Source organism: Saccopteryx leptura, chromosome 1 (genome assembly GCF_036850995.1).
Source record: "Saccopteryx leptura isolate mSacLep1 chromosome 1, mSacLep1_pri_phased_curated, whole genome shotgun sequence".
Taxonomy (NCBI): Eukaryota; Metazoa; Chordata; class Mammalia; order Chiroptera; family Emballonuridae; genus Saccopteryx; species Saccopteryx leptura.
In genome coordinates this window covers 276,870,790-276,893,996 of record NC_089503.1, presented here as the reverse complement: position 1 = coordinate 276,893,996, position 23,207 = coordinate 276,870,790, and the positions used below count along the sequence as shown (strand labels likewise).

General features: G+C 35.7%; 1 protein-coding gene across 13 annotated transcripts in view; it reads right to left on the bottom strand.

Moving 5' to 3' along the window:
- SOX5 (SRY-box transcription factor 5) overlaps positions 1-23,207 on the bottom strand; it is a 1,089,507-nt gene that overhangs the window by 6,795 nt on the left and 1,059,505 nt on the right. For all 13 annotated transcript variants that reach the window (XM_066354437.1, XM_066354444.1, XM_066354418.1 and 10 more), the window contains 3 exons: positions 9,814-9,922; positions 6,945-7,118; positions 171-387 (listed from right to left, as the gene is read on the bottom strand). In XM_066354437.1, coding sequence (XP_066210534.1) covers positions 171-387; positions 6,945-7,118; positions 9,814-9,922 — 500 coding nt within the window. The remainder of the gene's footprint in view (positions 1-170; positions 388-6,944; positions 7,119-9,813; positions 9,923-23,207) is intronic.

Below are 23,207 nucleotides of genomic sequence, written 5' to 3'. Positions count from 1 at the left end.
ACAAGGATGTATTCTTTTCCGGGATCGTGTTGGGGAGAATCTAGTCTCTGCAACTACAATGTGTTCAGGTTCTTTTTCAAAATCCTGCTTTGCCAACTAAACAAATATTTCTCACCCCATTAAGGGTCACAGGAGTGTTCCCTAGAAAACCATGACTGACAGGTCCATACCCAACATTGAAGTACTGCCTCATCTCCTGCCGCCTGTTCCGCATGATGGCTTTGTACTCCCCAATGCGCAGCTTCTTGCCGTCCACCAGGCAGGTGCGCTTTGGCCGGGGCTTGTATTTGTAGTCAGGGTACTTCTCCAGGTGCTGCTTGCTGAGACGGGCTTGCTCCTCATAATATGGCTGTTTCTCTAGGTTTGTCATAGCTTTCCAGCGAGACCCTAAGAGAAAAGGAAGGTTAGGATTCCAATTTGCACAGCTGCTAAGGATCCTAAAAAGATACACCTGAGAACCAGAAAAGCAAAAGTAAAAAAGTTGGCCCAAACCCAGAAATACCTAATAATGTTTTGATTCATGAGCTTTGACTAAAAGAGGTGAGATTCCACCAAGACAGAGGTGTTAGTGGTTCTACCCTCAAAGAAACCGTGCACCCGAAGGTACAAACACTGAGCAACATATATATTTTTTTCTGGCATGAATTAACAATTTAGCCAAACTAGTCTGGCATGTACTTAAAAGCTCACAGGGAATTTAATGGACATATCTTTCATTTCTACATTAGACCACAATAATTCAAGTGTGAACTGAAAAGTTAGGCAAAAACTCATTACGTATTTTGAATCTGTGGTTACCTACTTTTGAGTATTTTTACTTGGGGGTACATTACTTACTACAAATGTTTCTAATGTTTATTACATATAATTCTCATTCTCCCAAAATGTTTAAGTATATTTACATGAAGAATTACAGTTTAAAATTTCATTTCATAAAACTTTTCATTATAAAATATTAATAAACATGCATTGTTTAACTATTGTGTGCTAGGTACTATGTTTAAATTGAACATAAATTGTTTCATTTTTATCTTTAACCATATTCCTGCAAAACAGACAGCATTCATGCCTATTTCCATAGGTTGAGACAACTGAATAAATGGAGTAACTTACCCAAAGTCACACAACTATTCCATTGAAGTTTTGTGACTCAAAGTCAGGATTGCTGGAATTGAAAGTGTGCCACAAGTATGTCTTTACATCCCTGTACCCATCTACTACGGTGTATGATCTAGCAGAGGTCAGAATTTCACTCACAAGTACAGCAGACTTCTAATAAAATGCTTTTAATAATATATAGAGATGTCACTTCCTGTGATATGATATTTATTAATAACGTTCACCCAGACTGATTTCCCCTTTATTTTCACTTTTAATTTTGGTTTGGATTCAACTAGGATTACAAACAACAACAACAAAAAACAACAACTGTTAAAGCTTAATTACAAATAGTTTGTGCTAATTCTCAAAATAGACATGATTTAAAGCTTAGGTTCTATCAGTATGGCTATGTATAGTACTAAAAGAAGTTATAGTAATAATTTTTTTAATTAAGAATGTGAAAAAAAATCAGTCTACCTGCAGATGGAGTGTGTCTATCTGTAAGAATTCAGCTTAACCCTACCCAAATGCACACAGATCCAAATAACTGAAATTAGGAGATTCCCAATCACACGCTGGCCCTGTTGCTTTTGCCAGCCTTCCAGGATCATCTCAGCAAGATCTTAAAAGCATTGAAATGGGTTTATTACTCAGCTGTAACCCTGTGTCTCAAATACAAATACCTTCTGATGAACAGTTCTCGCAGAAAATTCCTCAATAGGAACTGTTATGTTTTTTTTTTTAGAAATGAAGTGGAAGAGACTATTTCCTCTTTTAGAACTGTTTCCTATTGGAACAGATATTTCCTGGGTGGATATATCCACACAGGTATTACAAAGATTTAGAAACAGATTTTTCCAATCTAGGCAGCCAACATGATTTTATTCAATTTATAACAGAAACCCAGATTATAGTTCAAATAATAGAATTTATTTTTCTATGTCTTTATCAAATATGTTTAATCAGCAGTGTGCAACACTGTCAACTGCAAGTATAGTCTCAAATTCCTTATTGCCCAACAGTAACTCTCTAGAAGTACTTGAAAACCATTATGTTGTTCTCATAGTAAATATATCCACAGGTAAAGCTATAATACTATTGAACTGGATCAATTCTTTTTGTGGAGTTTCTTATGAGTATACACAGTATACCAGAATTTTGGACCTCGTATCAAGGAGGGAAAAAGTAAGTTGAAGAAAGTTAATTTACTGAATAAGTATAGGAATATAGTATTCCCTCATCTTTCTCGGGGGTTAGGTTCCTGAGCCTTCTACCCCCAATGGAGAAAATTCATGAAGTAGTAATCTTATATTTTCTTTTTATTTAATATTCTTTTAATATATTTTAACTAATATTGTTATATTGTTTTCAATTTTTAGGCTAGAAAATGCTTATTTTACTGCAAAAATAATTATTATACTAAATATATAAAAATACTTATATACCACAAAACCCCACCCTATAGAGAAATATCCACGATATCAAGTTAGATATATACCATTTAAAAATCCACCATACAGTGAGACTGTGAAAAGTGAACCATGATATGGTGAGGGATGACTGTACACTGAAACATGGATCAAGAATGACTGACTCAAAATTCACTAGCTATCTTTATCAACACATAGAGCTTTTTCATCACATCTGGCTTTTTCATTTCAAATGGGAATGGCTGATGATTCTTCCCTAAGTCTAAATGTTCTGTAAGTTCAAAAAGAATATGTTTCTCTAAGGAAAGGAAATGTTTATGCCTCATAGTAACCTGCTTCGGTATGTGAAAACTCTTGAGATTTTCCACTGTATGCATGATGCTGTATTAATTACTGGGTATGCAGTGTTGAATCATTATAGTTCTTATCTTTGTGAAGTGAAGAAGAAACATGTTAAACAGCTAATTACAAAATTTACTATTTTAATTATAATTGAGGAAAGTACAAGAAGCTATAAGAACATATGGCAAGGGGGTGGAATCAGTCTGTAGGTGAGGAGGGCTCTGCTGCAGAAACGACCCCTGTCTTTATCAGGGAGAGAAGAACGAGCGTCCTACGGAGGAAGATTGCATGGTCCTGGCCTTGCAGTAGGAAGGGGATTAGGAGAACTTAAAGAAAGTTAGGTTTAGATCAAATGCAGAGAAATAAAGGATGTATATATATAGATGAAATTATATCTATCTATAATAAAAGATAAATATATTATCAGGGTAGTTGGCTTCTAAATCTGGTATGACCAGAATCACAAAAGACATTGATAATATAATTTCTCTGAACTTATCACTGAATCTAAAGCTACAGTTTAAAATATGGCCATCTCATAGTTACTAGTGCTTTTAAAATTAAGAATCAAGATAGCTTAATAATTTTCCAAGTACAGGTCTTTTACCTCCTTGGTTGAATATATTTCTAGGTTTGTTTGTTTGTTTATTTGATGCCATTGTAAATGGTATTGTTTTTATAGTTTCCCTTTCTGATAGCTCATTATTGGTGCATTAAAAAAAAGATAGCTTAAGCACTGACAGGTAAAATGGCTAGTTCTGTTTTATGACAGGGCAGAACAGTGTTTCAGTGGTGGCTACTGCAGTTTTCAATTTTTAATTAAAATTTCTGTAGCCAAATAACAAGTTAGGTTTTGGTTTCAAGGCTTTGCAGGTCAACCACTGTCCACAACTCTGACATAAAGCCCTGACACCCACTGGAGAAGAATGGCAGGAAAGCATTTCATTTATTTCTGAAAGTATGAAAACATTTACTTGATTTGGATGTGACTGATTGCTTATCCTGGACCATGTACAGGGAGTAAGATCCCTGCTTTATAAAAAGACTGGCTTTTTACAATTAAAAGTAGGAAGGACATTTGGGTATTCCTTGTGATGACAAAGAGGAAGAGTCAATAACATTTTTTTGATGTTCAAAATAAAGGAAAAAAAACAGTCCTGAAATGTTTTTTGGCTTTTTTTTTTCCTTTCCAAATCTGGCGATACAATAAAAATGAAGAGTTTGAGCTGAACAATGTTGTCATTCATCTCCGTGGGGTCTGTAATGAATTTGCACATTTTACTTCAACTACTGTATATCTAATCAGAAAAAGATGTCCCCCATTCCCTGATCTAGTGCCAAACAGTAAAAGGTGATTTCTTATGTTAACAATTTCAGCAGAATGGCTTATTAAAACCAGATTTTAGGGTATTATAAAATGCTTAGAAGCCCTTTAAAATGTCAACTAGGATCCCCAGAGACTACGTAAAATGTCAACCCAGCTCAAGCGCCTGTTTTAAGCAGAATGAATTAGCGCATGCTGTCGGAGGCTGTTATCCAAAACAATCAGTAAAAAGGAAAACATCAAGCTTTCTTTGTACTTTTATATGAAATGGGCCATTCAGAATAATCTTGTGGATATAAAGATCACTTATTTACTTTAAGCAATGACTAAATATTGAGGTTCCAAACATCTCAGCGTTTTCTTTCCTGCTATGTCTTTAATTAATGCAATTTTACTGAAAAGTCTGAAATTAGGCAGAACTCTCTTTCATGTAGTCTATTATAATATAATCATATGGTTATTGTAATATCCTTTACTTTTAACCAGAAAGAAATTCTTTTAGCTAGTCATCCTTTTCCCATAAAGACTTTTGCTAAATTTTTCTAAAATATTTTATATCATCAAAACTAATATTTCTCTTATACTTAGGATAAAACTTTAATCAGTAATTACTACCTTTTTTAGTATTCAGACATGAGTTGAGTGATAATAAAGACAGTTTAAGCAATCTCAGTATTTAGTTGGTTTTACTTTTACAGTTTGGGAATTCTCATTTGAAAATGACTAATATATAAAAATAGGAGATATGGTTACATAAAACATTTTGTTCTTTTCTACAGTTTTTTCAAATAAAACAGGTATGGTGTGTTTTAAAAAAATAAAAGTTCCATATGGAAGGTAGAATATAGTCATAAGAAGAAAAAACAAATCAGAGATGGTAAGAGATGCAAAAAAAAGTGCATTTGTTTTTGATCAGTTCCAGTTTTTATTATAAGTAGTCACATTTTATAGGTACACCTAAAGTTTTAGATCTTTTTAAAAATAACATTAATTTAAAAAATATCAAAATCATTTTGGGTGAAAACTGAGACACAGTTTCAAGTGCTTAATATTTTCTGTTTGTTTTGGTCTCTTTACAAATGCTTTCTGTGGACTGGTTGGCATCTGTTACCATTCTGAGAATATGAGAGCATAAAAACACATGTATATGTTTAGTCACTACTTTTGGATGATCCGTTTCGTAATGTAAAGAATCAAAAGGACACTACATTAACTGCTTGTAATTCCAAGTGTATTATGGATTTTAATAAAGTTTTGCCTGACCTGTGGTGGCGCAGTGGGATAAAGCGTCGACCTGGAAGTGTTGAGGTCGCCGGTTCGAAACCCTGGGCTTGCCTGGGCACATATGGGAGTTGATGCTTCCAGCTCCTCCCCCCTTCTCTCTCTCTGTCTCTCCTCTCCTCTCTCTCTCTCTCTCTCTCTCTCTCTCTCTCCCTCTCCTCTCTAAAACAAATAAATAAAAAAAAATAAAGTTTTAACAACTTAGACAAACTTTGTCACTGATTTGTTAAAGCTAAAATTTCTTGATAGAGTTAGGTGTTTCAATTCTGTTTTTATTTTTTGGTTCTTAGAAGGCAGAGAATTAATCAAAATTTGCTTAGGCTATCCAGTACCTGGCCACCATGCTTCTTGAAGATGAAGATGATGATAGCGCCAATAATAGTGGTGATGATCCCTAAAAGAAATGGAATCGTCCCTCTGATTTTTCTGGGACTTTAATTGGTTAATAATAGGTCTCTAGTGTAAGTACCTTTCCTCTCACTCATCTTTCCTATGTGCTTCATGGTTGACGGATAAGGATAATTATGTACCTTGTTATCTGTTCCACCAGAAGCGGCAATGGCAGTATGGAAATGCACTCTGCATCTTATTGTGTCCGACTGACTCTGTAAACTGAATTTCAGTTCTAGTCCTAAATCAGACACCATCACTCCTGGCCCACTCCACTCTAAGAATTCCACAGTGGGAAAGGAAATAGTAAATACGGTAACAACCAATGTTGACTAGCTCATATGAAAGAATGTTTTTCCTCTAAGGGGAGGGGTTTGGCGGCTGGGTGAAAAAGGTGAAGTGCCTAGAAGTGTAAATGAGTAGTTACAAAAAAGTCATGGGGATGTAAAGTACAGCATAGGGGACATAGAAAAAATATTCTAGTTACTATGTATGGTGCCAAGTGGGTGCTGGAAATATCAGGGCATCACTTTGTGAAGTGTATGATTGGCCACTGTGCTGTACACCTGAGAGAGATACGAACCAATATTAAATGTAAACTGTAATTAAAAATAAAATTAAAAAGAAAAAACCATACAGGTAGAATTTTTGCTTCTTTTGTATATGGGTTTTTAAGTGTAGGCCAAAGTTGACATATAAATATGAGTATGTTAAAAAAAGAACAAGAAAGGTAACTAGATAAAAATAAAATATCAAAGTGATTATTAATACCGCATGAAAAAGAAAATTTTTTTCTCTAGTCTTAGTAAACATATTCCTAGATTTCTGAAGAAGAGAAACTATTACAACAATTAGTATAGAGCCACTCAATTATATTAGTTGTATTAATTGAGCACATTTCTCAATGGGCATGGACTCCTTCACCATTGGAAGAAAAGGTTCAGTGATGTACTTACTTTTAGATAAGCAGACAACATGAGCTGGCTGGCCTCCAAACCCATTATCTTTCAACAAGCACAGAAAACAGAACTGTACATTTAATCCATACATCAGTTAACCTTTAATACTTTTCTTACCCAATATCTTGCTGATGTTGGAGTTGTGCATGTCAGGAAAGGCTTGCAGGATTTTCCTTCGTTCATCTTTAGCCCACACCATGAAAGCATTCATTGGACGCTTTATGTGGGGTTCATTGCTACCACGGCCCCTGGATTCTCTATAAATTCTTGATTCTGAGACTCCAGCACTACCTAAAAATAGGGAACATTGTTTCACATTAGTGTTAAAGCTTTTGACATTTCTATTCCTTGCGTTACTCTTTTAGTCTGTTAAAATATCTGAAAATAAAAAGTACATGTGATAATAGTACTTCCAGTTCTTGAGACAGATGCTTGTTTATGAAGTTTCTGTGATAAGCCTTGTGGTGCAAATGTTGTATTTGTATTTTTAATCCATTTCTAATATATTTCCCTTTCTTACAATGGTGGATTATTTCACTATTTACTTTCAAGGGCACACAACAAACTTGAATATGTCATCTTTGATTCAAATAGGAAAGAGAATAGTTGGAATTGATCAATAAACATGCAGGTACTATAGAAATATTAACTAGTTAAAGAAATGCATAAAATTGTGAAACACTAATATGTTGACAGAATGGACGAGTACAGGTGAGTATGTGTCTCTGTTACCTAAAGGCTATCAGAGCAGAGTACTTGTACCCTCTTCCTGCCTCTGAGGTTATATAAATAAAAATGCTGCTGGATCAACTGTTGAGATTAAAATACAATATAGATATTTTCCAATAATGTGTTTGGTTTTTCTCTGAAATTATGTGCTAATAGTAAATGCATGAAATATGCTGATGCAGCAATGACTGTCTACTCCCCAAAGGATATTTGAAAAGTGTAGGAAAAAGAACAAAAATACAGTTACATTATGATGGTTTCTTAAAATGTCAACAGCACCATATTTAAGGTAAAAAAAAGAATATATCCATTCCCCTCAATTTTGTCCCTCATATCTAAGTTATCCAAATTCACATTCCAATCAGCAAGACTCGTGATGATAAAACAGAACCAGCGTCACAGTGGAACCTTCCGGAGGGTTAGGCTGTCTGTGACTTTGTAGAATAGCTTCAGTAGATTCAACTGCTTTCAGAGGTATTTAAGTTTAGGCAAAAAAGAGAGAGATAGAGAGTGAAGCAGAACACACAAAACTCTGACACTAAGTTTTCCAGGGTAACCATTACAAAAGATGGAAGAGATATATGTTGGTAGCATATAAATTTTTAAATAATTTGAGATTTTTAGACTGTGTATTATTGACATAAACACTGTTTTTGTTTTCCTTCTTTGTATTCCTCTTTATTTATTTTCTTTATTTGAAGGGATAGGAACCCATCAAAATCATCCAGATTTGAAGACCTCCATAGCAGCAAAGCAAAAACACAGCATATCTGTTGAAAGTGTTTCTCATTATTTCTTATTCCTTATATGCTCTTTGGTCTCATGAAAACTGGGCGATATTTTACATGCAAGTATGACTGAATTTAACAAACAACAGTCACAAAATTTTGATGTTTTAATGCTAATTACCCTGCACATACTTTATTTATCATGCTAATACAACTTAAAATTTATGAAATGTGTTATACTACTAATGGTCTTTTTATTGACAAAAATGAGTGCTAATATATGGAAACATGTTTCGACAATGGGTTTGTAACGATCAAATGATCACTCGCACATCTGCCTTTTCATGTTCTTACACCTTACAGCAACATAAGCAATAAAATGAATGTTATGTGACTTCCTCAAAGCTAAACAAGCTCTTTCTAAGTACTTAGGCCAAGTTTATCTTCTCCAAACAAAGTAGAAAATAGAAGGAAATGTTTGCATATAACAGGCCAGGAAAATTCAGACTTCTCTTGGATATCCAACTGAATAAAATTACATTTTGACAGAATTATCTGATTAAATACTCAGGTTTGGTTAATCCCTTGGTCAGTGCAGACTTAGATTTAAAAGTAGAATTGGCCCAAGGCACAAATAGGCATTTGTGTATTTTGGGAGATTCAAGTGAACTCCTCTGTCCTAAAGTATGGTTTGCCCTGGTGCAATCTCTTCTATATGCAGGCAACTTGCTCTGCAATAGTATCACATTCGAGAACTAGTACTCTTCCATGCTGCATCTGTGTTATCTGACACTGGGGAGATGTTTCAAGTTGGGGCTCAGTGTAAGAGGAATAGCACTTTCTTTTTCCCTCCTAGTGGTGCTATTAAAATTAGATTATCAGTTTAATTAGTTGTCACTCTGTATGTTTAGGATGTTTAGAGATGATGCATACAACAGAGCATGAGAGGAAGGCTAGGAGCCTGGTAGCTGGGTTATAGTGGTAGGCAGGACACCTCACCATACGGTAGATAGTATAAGAGAGAAAGGTTCCAAACTACAAGTAACCACCCTAAAAAAGTCCTCTGGGCCATGCATTCTGGTGAGGATTTGACAAATAAAAACTGGAAAGTGAGCGTACATGTACAAATTTCTAAAAACTTTGTTTCAGACATAAGAAATAGGGAAGCAAGGGGCAGGGTAGATGGTGATCAAGAGTATTTGCTTTAAAATCATTCCATCTTTAATCCAAGACCTGCCTCTGGCATTTACTGCCCTGTAGCCATGGGGAAAGTGATTCAGAATTCCTGAAGCCCAATCCCTTTATCTGTACTAGTGCTTATCTCAGATATTGTATAAGGGATGAAGTAGAGGACTGACACTAAGCCCTCGGTAGAGTGCTTGGCACAGGGGACTGCTCAGTGCACACGAGCTCCTATTGTAACGGTCAGGAAACAAGTGACTGTCTTACACATTTCTTAGTAGTTGTAAGTGGCAGTAAACAGAAACCTCTGTTCACTATTGGAATGCATATAAATAATTTTCACAAACCGTCAGAATCTCCACTCATATTGAAATCCATCATGGCATGGCTAAATTTTCCTTCTTCATTCTGTTTAACTGCCAGTTGCTGAGTCAGACTCTCCAGTGTTGATTTTTCCTGGAAAAAAAGAGTTTTTATAATAAGAGTTTAATTTGGAAATTATAATTATTCAAAGACTTTTTTTTTCCCTTGGGCCCTAGATAAATACATCAGCTTCTGGAAGGGATGGGATGTTGATACATTCAGCTTCCCACATTCAGCATATTATCTAGTTGAAGAAAATGACCAGTAATTTTTGAAGAAACTCTTATTCTTAGAGTCCCTTTTACAGTCTTCACATTTGGATTTGGTATGCCGAAAGGATAGATGCCGAGATCCTTGGAGATAACTTTCCCAAATCACAAATGTATATAGAAATTTTATGAAGGCAACCTGTTTTATAACATTTGGCATGTCTGCTTTATTTTTAGACAGAGAGTAGAAGTATAGAAGTGGCATAGGGCCCAGATAAAGTCTTCCAACAGTCAGGTGACCAACTGATAGAAACATAATTCACAGGAGTGCCCTCTGGTTGCCATCTCTTTAAATGCCATCTGCATTCCTCATGCAAGGGTAATGAAGACATTTAAATATTCATTGCTAATTGCTTGTCAAGGCTCTGTACATTCAATGTGAGTGCCTGCTACTTGGACCACAATTTGGTTTGGATTGCTTAGCCAAAATATTGAGTTGGCGAATTATTTGAGATACAAATATATCAAAATTAGATCGGCAAAGAAATCAAGTGATTTAAAAGCATGCAGTGCATGATTTGAATTCATGGAGAACATGGCATTACAAACTAAATTATTTTCAAGAAAAATATAACACTTAATTTCTAAATCACAAGAGATGTTAGACTATTTCCAAATTAACCAAGTGAATTTAAGAACAGAAAAAGCATACACAAAAGGTTTACAGCTTTCTCTAACACTCCCCATCATTTCTCTGAAGATGATGTGGTTCCAGAGCTGTTTTAAAAAAAGCATCTATTGGATTTCATAAAAAATTTGCTCATGTTTCCATATAATTATTCACTTCATTTTCTGAGGAACACAGTCATAAATTGAACAAATGAACCACAAACACTGTGGAACAGCTATTGACACAATAAAATGTTCACAGGGAATAGTCAACAATTTCAGATATTAGAAGTAAAGAGCCTAAGTAATTTTCCCACCAAGAGAAAAAAGGTATTGAAATTAATATAGTACATGATTTATCTTTGTACAGTCTGACAGTATTACAGTTGTACATACTAGATAAAAAATATTCTCTTAATTTAGAACCCTTGGAATTCTTGTTCTTTATCAAATTCTGTATATGATTTAATAGAAAAATATTTTTAATTGTATATCACCATAAAATATTGTACAGACACTGGGAATCAAATAGTTCTATCAACTGTAGTTCTATAGAATTATCTAGTACTAACATTGAAATAAATTATCTATTTAAAAATGTAGAACCTGTCCCAATTTGTTTTGTGTGTAAAGTTGGTATTTTCAACTGATTTATATATTCTGGATTTCTTTTGTTGAAACTTTGTATATATTCAGCTGAGCTCAGGAACACCAGGGACACCAGTGTAAGAGACTCTTTTTATAGTAAATATAGCAGACAGTTATAATATAGAAGACAGTAATATAGTTATAATATAGAAGACAGTATAATATAGTAAATATAGAAGACAGTTATAATAAAAATAAATCACATCAACATGATATGAAAGTCTTTAGGTTAATGATGACTACGGTACTATCTTTGGGGAACACACTGGGTAGGGATCACCTCTCAGATTTTGATTTAACAGCATATAAAACAATTATGCTACATCTTTTCTAGAGTTTTCCATTCTAAAGTTAGTTCTTTCAAGAAGAGAAAGCAGCCTGACCAGGTGGTGGCGCAGTGGATAGAGCTTTGAAGCTGAGGACCCAGGTTTGAAATCTGAGGTCATTAGCTTGAGTGCAGGATCAGGGAAATGTTCTCATGGTCACTGGCTTGAGCAAGGGGTCACTGGCTCAGCTGGAGCCCCTCGTCAAGGCACGTATGAGAAGCAATCAATAAACAACTAAAGTGTTGCAACTACTAGTTGATTCTTTTCATTTCTCTCCCTTCCTGTTGTCTATCTCTCTGTCTCTCTCTCTGTCCTACCCCCACCCCACACCCCCTCCCCAAAAAGAAAGTAAAATGAAGGCAATCAGAGTAGAAAAGGAATAAAATGTTAAGTTACTTCTAAGGTCCTCTGTTCACCTGTATGGATCTTGGCCCATCTGACTAAGAGGCTAAAATTAGCAACTGATGAGCAGGAAAGTCACAACCAGTTTTTACAATAAACCTCTAATCATCTACTTCTAAAGCACAAAGTGTGTGTATATATATATTTATTATATATATATATACTGAATCAGTTACCCAAGTGGAATTTACAATCCTTCTCAAGAGGATGTCAGGGGGAGATAGTGGATGTAAACATGGTAGGATAGGCTAATTCTTAGACATGTGAACATGGAAAATGAGAGGTGATTGGAGGAATTGGAGAGCCTGGGGTGTCTTTAATTAAAACACCTTACTCCTGACCAGGTTGTGGCGCAGTGGATAGAGTGTCGGACTGGGATGCAGAGGACTCAGATTCGAGACCCCGAAGTCGCCAGCTTGAGCGCGGGCTCATCTGGTTTGAGCAAAAGCTCACCAGCTTGGACCCAAGGTTGCTGGCTTGAGCAAGGGGTTACTCATTCTGCTGAAGGCCCACAGTCAAGGCACATATGAGAAAGCAGTTGACGAACAATTAAGGTCTCGCAACAAAAAACTGATGATTGATGCTTCTCATCTCTCTCTGTTCCTGACTGTCTGTCCCTGTCTATCCCTCTCTCAGACTCTCTCTCTGTCCCTGTAAAAAAACACCAAAAAAAAAACACCAAAAAAAAACCCTTACACCATGGCTGGATAAAAGCTTGGTTGGTTAGAGCACTGACCAGATACCAATAAAGGTTGTGGGTTCAGGATACCGAGAGGAACATATCACTGTTTCTCTCTCTCTCTCTCTCTCCCTTCCTCTCTCTCTAAAATCACTAAATAAAAAGTCCCCCCACAAAAAAGGATACCTTACAATAGCATGTAAATCAAAATGATAACATTGCCATGTTTTAGAAATTCTCACTGACAATAAATTTAGAAGACAATAAAAGAATTGAGGTAAGGAGGATATAATAAAACTCGTGGTTATATGGTAAATATATGGTATATAAAAATATAATGCTTATATGGTAAAAAAATGTAATTTCATATAAAAATTGACCCTGTAGTAAAAGTTTATATTTAGTTCTTATGTATAGAGGCAGATATAAATCTACATGTAGATAGAAATCCTGATAATATTCTGAACCACCAAAAGAATGAGTTTGATTTAAGAATAGTTCTAAAAGTTTAAATTCAACCTATTTAGGCATGAAGGAAAAGAAAGTATCAGCCAAATGTTATAAAACACAAATGCTAGTACATTAGGAAGATTCTGCTCTTTTTTTTTTTTTTTTTTTTTTTTTTGTGGTAGAGACAGAGAGAGTAAGAGAGAGGGAGAGATAGAGACAGACAGACAGGAAGGGAAAGAGATGAGAAACATCAATTCTTCATTGTGGTTCCTTAGTTGTTCATTGATTGATTTCTCATATGTGCCTTTGCCAGGGGGCTACAGCAGACAGAGTGACCCCTTGCTTGAGCTAATGACCTTAGGCTCAAGATGGTGAGCCTTGCTCAAACCAGATGAGCCCACACTCAAGCTGGCGACCTTGGGGTCTCGAACCTGGGTCCTCCACATCCCAGTCCGATGCTCTATCCACTGCGCCACTGCCTGTTCAGGCAAGATTCAGCTCATCTTACTTCTTCCTATTACACAGCTGGCCACTTCCTAAGAGTGTACCTATGTCTAATAACTCAATCACTTGAGATTTTATTCCTTGGGTTAAACATTTCCCTTTCCAAGAGCCTCTATTCAAGTGGTCAAATATTACTGAGAGCAATAATATTTTTAGTCTTAAGGTAATTATAATAAAAGTAATTCTTTATAAATAGACACAGCTGAAACAAAATGAGGGCAGTATGTATCAAGTAGGAAGAGGTAAATAGGAAGATGTTGAAAATGAAAAAGATCAAAGAAATTGAATTTGGGGAAACAAAAAAGAATAGTTGATGGGCACAAGTGACAATTATTACTAAATTTATACTCATATTTTCAACTGGCTCCAATAAATACCACATTAATTAATAATTTATACAAAAATAGGAGCACTCCATGCCCCACTTTAAGATCAGTGTTCTGGGACACCAATCTAGTTACTGTATACTGTCCTCTTACCTATCTAAGCACTGATCTGAAACTGACAAGATTCATTGGTTTCTCTCTTTGCTATCTTTTATTATATTAGTTATAAAACAAAAATCAAAGAAAAGCAAACATTTGTAGAAATACTTGCCAAAATGTTGTACTTCTTTGAGAAATTTTTGAGTAGATGATTTAACATTTATTAATACAAAGTAGTCAAAATGAAATAGTCTTGAGGGTTTATAAATTAAGACCAAGCAAGATGATCTGCATGCTTTCTCTCTTGAAGAAAATCTAGCAATTGGGAACAACAAGATTTCCTTTGGAAAAAATAAAATTATTCTTATCTGACCAATCAAATTGTAAGCAGCTATGCAAGTTTACTACATTGGGGACCATTAGGTAAAGTCTGGCTTTACTTGAAAAATCTTATGATCCTATGTTGACTTGTACAAAGATCCAAATAAATTGTATCTCATCTACAGAAGGAAAGAAAGTATTAGAGTATATAGTTTCTTGGGGTCAAATGCATAACTCTAAAATTCAATATACAAAGAACTATTATTAATGTGTTAATATTCAGTTAGGGGATTTGGCAACTGGTGTAGGTTCTGTGGTTTATCCAATGATTTTGTAGAATGTAAAACAGCACATGTATCATTTGCACATGACACCAAGCTATGATGGGAATCAACAAAGAGAGCCATGAAATATTTAAAGAGATGTGGTCAATGAGTTCTTTAGAAGTGGTCAGTATATCTGTATTTTCTAAGCCAAGAATGTTCTGAATGGCAAATGGCTACAGGGATTAATGGGAAGAGAACATATTTATAAATATAGATAATAACCCATTTAGAAAATATTAGGTTTGGGGATCAGGAACATCATGTCTTAACTGAACTGCCATGTATATTAGCTGTTTACTTTAGATAAATCAGTTAACCTCCCTGTGTCCCTGAATCCTAATTTGCAAAAGAGGGTTGAAATAGATAGGAGATTTTATATTAGTTTAAACAAATAAGAAGTATATATGTTTAATTTAGGTAAAAATAAGAGGCAATTAGGAAAATTGAAAAGAAAAGGATTTTTCCTAACATATAAAAATTATAGGAATAGTTAATTTAATGAGCATTATATACTCCACCATAGTTATAATTATCTATTTTCTATGGCCAAGTAGTAGACTAATGCACTAAAAAGGAGGATGTTAGTATCAACTCTAAGAATTCTTGACATTTTTTCCTCTTGTTCATCATCTACAATCATGTATGCAATCTTCTTTATTTTCCATTTGATTTTCAAGCATGATGGTTTACAGCTATATAATCTAAGTCACTACCTGTAAAGGCCCAATTGCACACCCTTTGTTAATATTCAATAGAGCAGTTGAAACAAAAAAAAAATACACAAACTGTACTTTAGAAGAGGTAGATATTTCCTTAGTTACTTAAGCTAAAGCCTGAATTAGATAGTTCATGAGTAGATGATTCCTCCACTACTCCTTGAAATTGGGATTCATATAAGTGATGAGCTTTGCGTCCCACTATACACACATACACAAAGGGAGAGAAGGTCTGTGGATCAGCTATCACAATGGACATCCCTGAAATAAAGCTCACAAAGCTATAAAACTCATAAAAAGCACATGCATGAAATGACAGAACAGAGTGTGATTGTCAAATGTTGACTCAGTAACAGTTAAACTCCTTCTGGCTGCACATTTTTTATGATCTCCTTCAATACTAATGACACGGGAAAAACAAAGAAACAGAAAAAGGTTTTAACCCTCCATTTATGTGAATCTCACAGACCACCAAAGAAGATAAAAGATTATTTATAATGTCATAACAATTTATTAGTTGGAGATTTTTTTCATCAGCTTAAGTAAAATATGAAGAAACAATGCATGTGTCCAACCCCTCAACCTCTCAGTTTCACCCTTGCTTATTGAGATCACCATTTTCTAAAAAATAATCATCTATCCACATAACCTAACAGCACAAAGGGAAAAAAGGCTTTCTTGTCAACTGTATATAAATTATATACAAATACAAGGATGCACTTATACACACACACACACACACACACACACACACACACACACACACACACACACTTTCCTCCAATATCAACAATAATGCAACTTGAAGAAATCTTTCACTAGTTTACTCTGGTCAAATTTTAATTTCTCCATTAAGATAACCCCAGACACGTAGGCACTCTGAAATCATGTATTCCTTAGGAATATTTTTCCATTCATTTTCTCCATCAGAGAATTATAGGGACATATGAGCTAAGTAGTTGGAAAGGTCTGTAAGTGTCCTCTGGTTGAATCATCTACAAAATCAGTCTTCTCTAATTTTGATTTTTTCCCTGTTCTAAATTCCACTATATTCTCCTAGTAGAAAAAGCATGAATTAGAAGACATAATATGATTTCATATCATATCCTATGATTTTTGTAATTTCTTTTTATGAAATTATGGTAGCCAGCTTCATGAAATATTTGTTGAAGTGTAATTCTAGCTAAATTTCTTAGGGCCTTAGTTTCAATAGACAATCTGGTACAACTGAAATATACTGGCAGTTTTCTTTAGAAGTTTTATGGGTCCTGGATGGTTGGCTCAGTGGTAGGGCATTGGCCCAGCCTGTGGATATTCTGGATTCAATTCCTAGTCATTGTATATGGGAGAAGCAACCATCTGCTTCTCCACCCTCCCCCACCTCCCTTCCTCTACTGAAGCCATGGCTTGATTGGTTCCAGGGCCTTGGTTGCTGAGGATGGTTCCATGAAACCTCCACCTCTGCTGCTAAAAATAGGTTGGTTGTAAGCATCGGCCCCAGATAGGGGTTGCTGGGTGGATCTCAGGTCAGTGCGCATGTGGAAGTCTGTCTATCTCCCCTTCTCTCAGTTGGAAAAGAAGGGGGAAAAAAGAAGTATTATGAAGTTGAAGAGAGATGGTTTTAAAGAAAACACACAGTTTTTATGAATTCAAGTCTTAATCTAGATAAGTAAATTTCTAAGATAGTAAAATGACTTGTGGGTAAATAGAATCACTTTTTATGATTTTTAAATAATTGATTTTATTGTGTAAGAATTATTAGAAAGTTAATGACAAGTAAGTAACTCTAATTTTCATAAATGGAGAGAGAAATATGAGGCTCAATGACAATGTATGCTCTAGAAATAATAGAACTGATTGTTATAAGGATTAATTAAGACCTCTTATTAGAGGATGTGGTGTTAACAAGAAGCTTGTATGGCTTCATTAAGAAAAATGATGTCATAACGATCTCAATTTATTCTTCCTAGAGGAATTGGAATGCAGACTAGAGCAGCTCAATGACCATAATGTTTTGGACTTAACTCAGCTTTAGATTATGTTTCTACCAGTATCCTGTCATCATGATAGATATATTACACAGGGCACTGAAAAAAGAGAGTTGAATGGAGCAGAAAGAGGAAACCAATATCAGCTATTTTCAAATATCTTAAGAACCTCCATGTTTAAAAACAAATCACTCACAAAGAAGGTAGACATGTATGTGCCATGGTAAAATATTGGTCCTTGCTTATTTGTCATGATGGTGCTTGTGGTATGGACATGTGGAAGGCAGGAGAGAAAAACAGTAAGACCTGAGTTTTCAAATGTCTGTATATGTGGTCAACATTCAACCACAGACTAAAAAAATAGCCTTGTTGTTATTTCAAGCCAGGGTAGATACAGATACTGTATACACCGAGTCACATCAGAAGGGTTAACGTGAGAAAAACAGGGGGTCAACAAAGATGAATAACTGAATTCACAGCCTGCACTGGATGTCTGCTAGGAGGAAGGGCTACACAGATGCCAGTGTTATCTGATAATAGTTGTTCTGCAAACAATGGGTAACTTAGTTATGACCAAAAGAGATGTATAGAACTATTCTCTTTAATTTTTTCTTTTCATGAAGTAAAAACTATAAAACTGTCAGCATTCTTACAAATGCAGCCTCAGTAGCCAGAAGTTACCTCGGTTACATATAATTGGACTATTTAGAGTTGTAGTTTGGTTCAGAAATGCTGTGTCGGGCAAACAGAAGCAGGCACATCAGGGTTATAGTTCACTTTTCAATTATCCATGGCAGTTTTAGAGAAAGGGAGAGAAAAATGTAGATTAGAATAGATATTTAAATCCCACTTTTAATGAAAGCTAAAATTTCACATTTTATTGGAGTTGCTATGAGAAACAAAATAAGTAAGACTGAACATATTCTTTTTGCTTTTCTATCTCATTTTCTGGTGAAGAGAGCTGGTGTGTGGTGAAGAAAGGAGACCTGAAAAGGGAGCAGAAACAGGAAAAATAAAGAATTAGAAAAGAAGATGTACTAATTGTGAAGAGGGCAATTACTTAAATGAGATTTTTGTATTAAAGACTCAAAAAGAATACTAAATAATACAAATCACCAACACCAATCTAATAGGCACTGAGTGACACTCATGAACTTCTCCTGTATGGCCCATTAGGAAAGAAACTGAAATTCTAGCCAGAGGACCTTGGCTTAGAAATGCATCTACCACTTGAATTCCTGTCATCTTCTCAAATCTCAGGGGGCATTTTTGTTGTTGTTTTTTTATTTTAAAAACAAAGATAAATGTAATGTTCTGCTTATATTAAAGTACATATAAGATTGAAATTTAATATGAAAAAACTCTGGAAATGGTAAGCCACAAAATAAATGTCAGCAGTCATTATTACTCCCAGGACTAAGAAGTGTTTCTTATTTGACCTTTAGGATGAGGAAGGAAGGAAGTGTGAAGGGAAGATTATTCTTAAAAGCATATTTTATTTATTTATTTATTCATTTATGTGTTTATTTTTATTCAGTGATAGGAGGGGTGCCAGGCAGAGAGACAGATGCCCACATGTGCCCTGACCAGGATCCACCTGGTAAGCCCACTAGCAGACAATGCTCTGCCCTTCTAGGGCATTGCTCCGTTGCTCAGCAATGAAGCTCTTCTAAATGCTGGAGGCAGAGACTATGGAGTCATCCTCAGCGCCTGGGGCCAACTTGTTCCTATTGAGGCATGGCTGCACAAGGGGAAGAAAGAAAAAGAGAGAGACAGAAGCGAGAGAGAGTAGGGTGGAGAAGCAAATGGGTGTTTCTCCTGTGTGCCCTGACTGGGAATCTAACATGGGACTTCCACATGCCAGCCTGATGCTCTACCACTGAGCCAACTGGCCAGGGCTGAGCAGATTTAAAAAAAAAAATAAGAATTCCAGTCCAACAACAAAAGTGATTCTTATTTTACTTATAAAAAATTTAGAAAAATCAGAAATGTGGGGCTATATATGCAAATTTACAACTCTATCACTTTGACATAACCCTTATTATTCTTCTAGTCTTTTATCTATCTACCACGGAATTATACTTTAATAATGTCTCAATTGTTCCCTACATAGTGTTTCAAACTCACTTTATATAGTGATTACCAAAGGAAAAGGGGAGCGAGGGAAAGTAGAAGAGGGTACGAGGGGATAACTGGTGATGGAAGGAGACTTAACTTGGGGTAGTCAACACACAATACAGATGATAGAGTATAGAATTGCACACCTGAAACCTGTATAATTTTATTAACCAATGTCAGCCCAATAAATTCAATAAAAATTTAAAAATACTACTATTTTATGTATATCCTCAAATCTTTAAATGAGTAAACAATTTCAATCATCAGGGAGGCCTGTCAGTGTCTACCCTAAAGCCCCATTTAGTGTGCCCTAAGTGCCAATTTTATTGAACCATCCTGCACTAACCCCTCTACAAGAATAATGTAAAGAACACAAGACTCTGTTTGAAAACATGCACAGCTTTTCTAGGCTTGAAAATTAAACCATAAAAAGTTTACTGAAAAAAAAAAAAACCTTTAAAAAGCTCCTTAAAAACTCACACCATAACTGCTCCCCACCAAGCGTGGGCACTTGCTAGCTGCAAGTGGTGGCACCGTGACAACTGCAGCAACACTGAGAGCAGGCTATACGAAGAGAAAGAGAAGTCTTCCACTGGCCATCTGTGAGAGTACGGCATGTGGCCATTAAATGCAGAGGCTGTAAATATACACAAACTCCATGTAGCAAATGGCAAAAAGGACTAAACTTCAAGCTCAAACAAATCAAAATGTTTAATGCATAGTTACCACTGCTGGACGAAAACAGCTCTGATCTTTGCAGTCTGCAAACTCGGCATGTATTTCAATTAAATACCCCCAAAAAGAAAAGAAAGAAATGAAAAGACACAGAAAAAAACCCATCTGGAACAAAAGGCTATAGACAGCCTGTACTCAATTTCTAGAAACAAGCAGCCCCTTTAACTTGTACTAGCCTGTCGAGAATGTCGATTGGAAATATTGAAAGGCTGACATATAGACTGATGGATGGGTGATGACATAATACCTATTTTTGCCTTTTTGTCATGGTCTTTGAAAACTGGCTGCTCTGTGCTGATAATATTCACTAAGGGGTTTTCCTCTCCCTTCCTGTCTCATAAGAAGTGTTCCCTAGCTAAGCTAAGGCACTCAGAATTAAGAAGGTTTTATGAATGAAAAACAAAAGAAAGGAAAAGCTAAGGATCAAATGCCAACTTGCACATAAAAAGCTGGTCTAGATTTTCCAATAATCAGTTGCCTAGAAAGCAGTTCCTCATCCATTTATATAAATTTGAAAGTAGAGACACTCCAACAACAAAAGGCAAGCTATTCAACACCAGATTTTGTGTGTCTTTTAATTAAAGCCACCAAATAAATAATGATATGTAAAGTAGAGATTAAAATAATATGTATTCACTTTTATAAAGAGAAAATACTGATCATTTATGTTATTTTAATCTGTTCCTAGGCAATTTCTAGCCAGTGAGTTTAAAAGTTTAGGGACTTTATTTTTTTTAAACACACACACACACACACACACACACACACACACACACACCCCTAGTAAAAGCTCCTGCTTGTCTACGTGCTGAAATGATATCTCATTTCCTCCCAAAGGCTTTACCTAACCTGCCTTTCTCCTTCATGAAGTCTTCTCTCACCTTTGAAATATCTAGTTTTAATTTGACTTCTCTAATGCACTTTAGCTAAAGGCAACATCTACAAAAGGCATCCATAAATCATTAATTAATTGTAGAATCTTCTGCTGAATGTAGAGGCATGAGTCCCTTCATATTCACTTTTTTGATGCAAAACCTGTAATTCACAATTCTGCACATGCCTCCTCCTTATCTAAGGGAAGGAGCATGTGTTAGGTAATGCTGAACCAGATATACTGTGTCAGTTTCTGAAGAGTTAACACTGCTGGCCCCATCCATCAGATGGCCAGCGAAGCATCAGTAAAGAATGATGGATGTAAAATTATTACAGCGCTGCCATCCGATACACTCACTGCCATTTGTAACTAATGCTAGGACTGACACACTTTTTTCATTATTAAACATCCACATTAAGTCAACATTGGTCACTGTCATTTCATGTTTGGCACTCTGTTAAAGGAAAAAAAAGGGATGACAATGGCAGAAAAGAGGAGACTGTAATGGAAGAGTTTCCAAGTGTTAGAATAATACAAATTCACCTTTATTTACAAATCAGTCTAGGTATATAGTCTGCGTAAGGCTTCTTATAAGAAGACTGACAACTGAAAAGAGACACTGATGTAATTGTTATTTACAATATACATGATATTCACCACATTTTTATCTTATTCTATGCAAAAAATTACCACTGAACCTCAGAAGTTCTTCTTTGCAGTTATAGATGCATCATAGAACGTGTGTGTAGGTATTTAGATTTCACATACACTGTAGGCAATTAATGTTTGGTGAATAAATTCTCTACCTTTAGAAAGGTATGCACATATTTGCATGTTTACTTTTGTGAGGGACAACTTTTTTGTATCAGAAAAGCAATACAGAATTGGCCTTGCCAAGTAGGGAGCATGCATGAACACACACATTTATTGATTTGAACTGTCACCAACTGGTGTTCTTTTGCACATGCTTGTGTGTAATTTACAAAGGCCCTTAACATGTAATAGTGGAAGAGCGAAAGTATTTACATAGATGACAACAAATATAAAACAATAAAAAACAGGGCAGTTTAGAGAGCTTTTATATTATTTTTCTTTCCTTTTTTTTAAGTGAGACAAGGGGAGAAAGTGAAACAGACTCCCACATGTGTCCCAACTGGGATTCACCTGGCAACCCCATCTTGGGCCAGTGTTTGAATATCAAGCTATTTTTAGCAACTGAGGCTGACACTCAGACCAATCAAACTATCCTCAGTGCCTGAGGCCAACACTGGAACCAATTGAGAGACTGGTCCCAGGAAGAGATGAGGAAGAGAATGGGGAGAGAATGGGAGAGAGAAGCAGATGGTCGCTTCTCTTGTGTGCCCTGATTGGGAATCGAACCCAGGATGTCCATACACCGGGCAGATGTGCTATCTACTCTGCTATCAGCCAGGGCTGTTATCATTTTTCTAACATAGCTGTGGCTCACAATGGCCTCTTCCTACCCAATAGCCACTCTGGTCCTTTTTTTTCTTTCCTGCCAATATAATTTTTGATCTTAAGATATGCCTTGATTTAGGGAGGATAGAATAAGTTGTCTCTCTCAGTCTCAGAAAATAATTCATAATCAGCTTAAAACAATCTCTCTTCCTTTAGACATCACTGTCTTAAATATGTGCATATGACCCAGCACTACCGAAAGATGTTTGTGAAAGTCAGTTTGAGGACTGCAGTAAAACATCCTATGCGAATTATGTAAAAGACACCCTTACGTGAATGAAGACTGAACTTAGCAAAAAGAAAACTAATTCTCTTTCTGGTGACCACTTGCCCTCATGGGACAGTTGTAGGTGGAACAACATTTTGTTACGCTAAGGAAAAACCAAGAGAATCACAAAGAGCTCAATTCTGACATCACTGAGCTGGTAAATGACTGTCACCAGCCTTCTGCTCCTTACTTCATTATATGCTAAACCTTAATCCGTGTTGAAGCTTCTGTGCTTTGATTT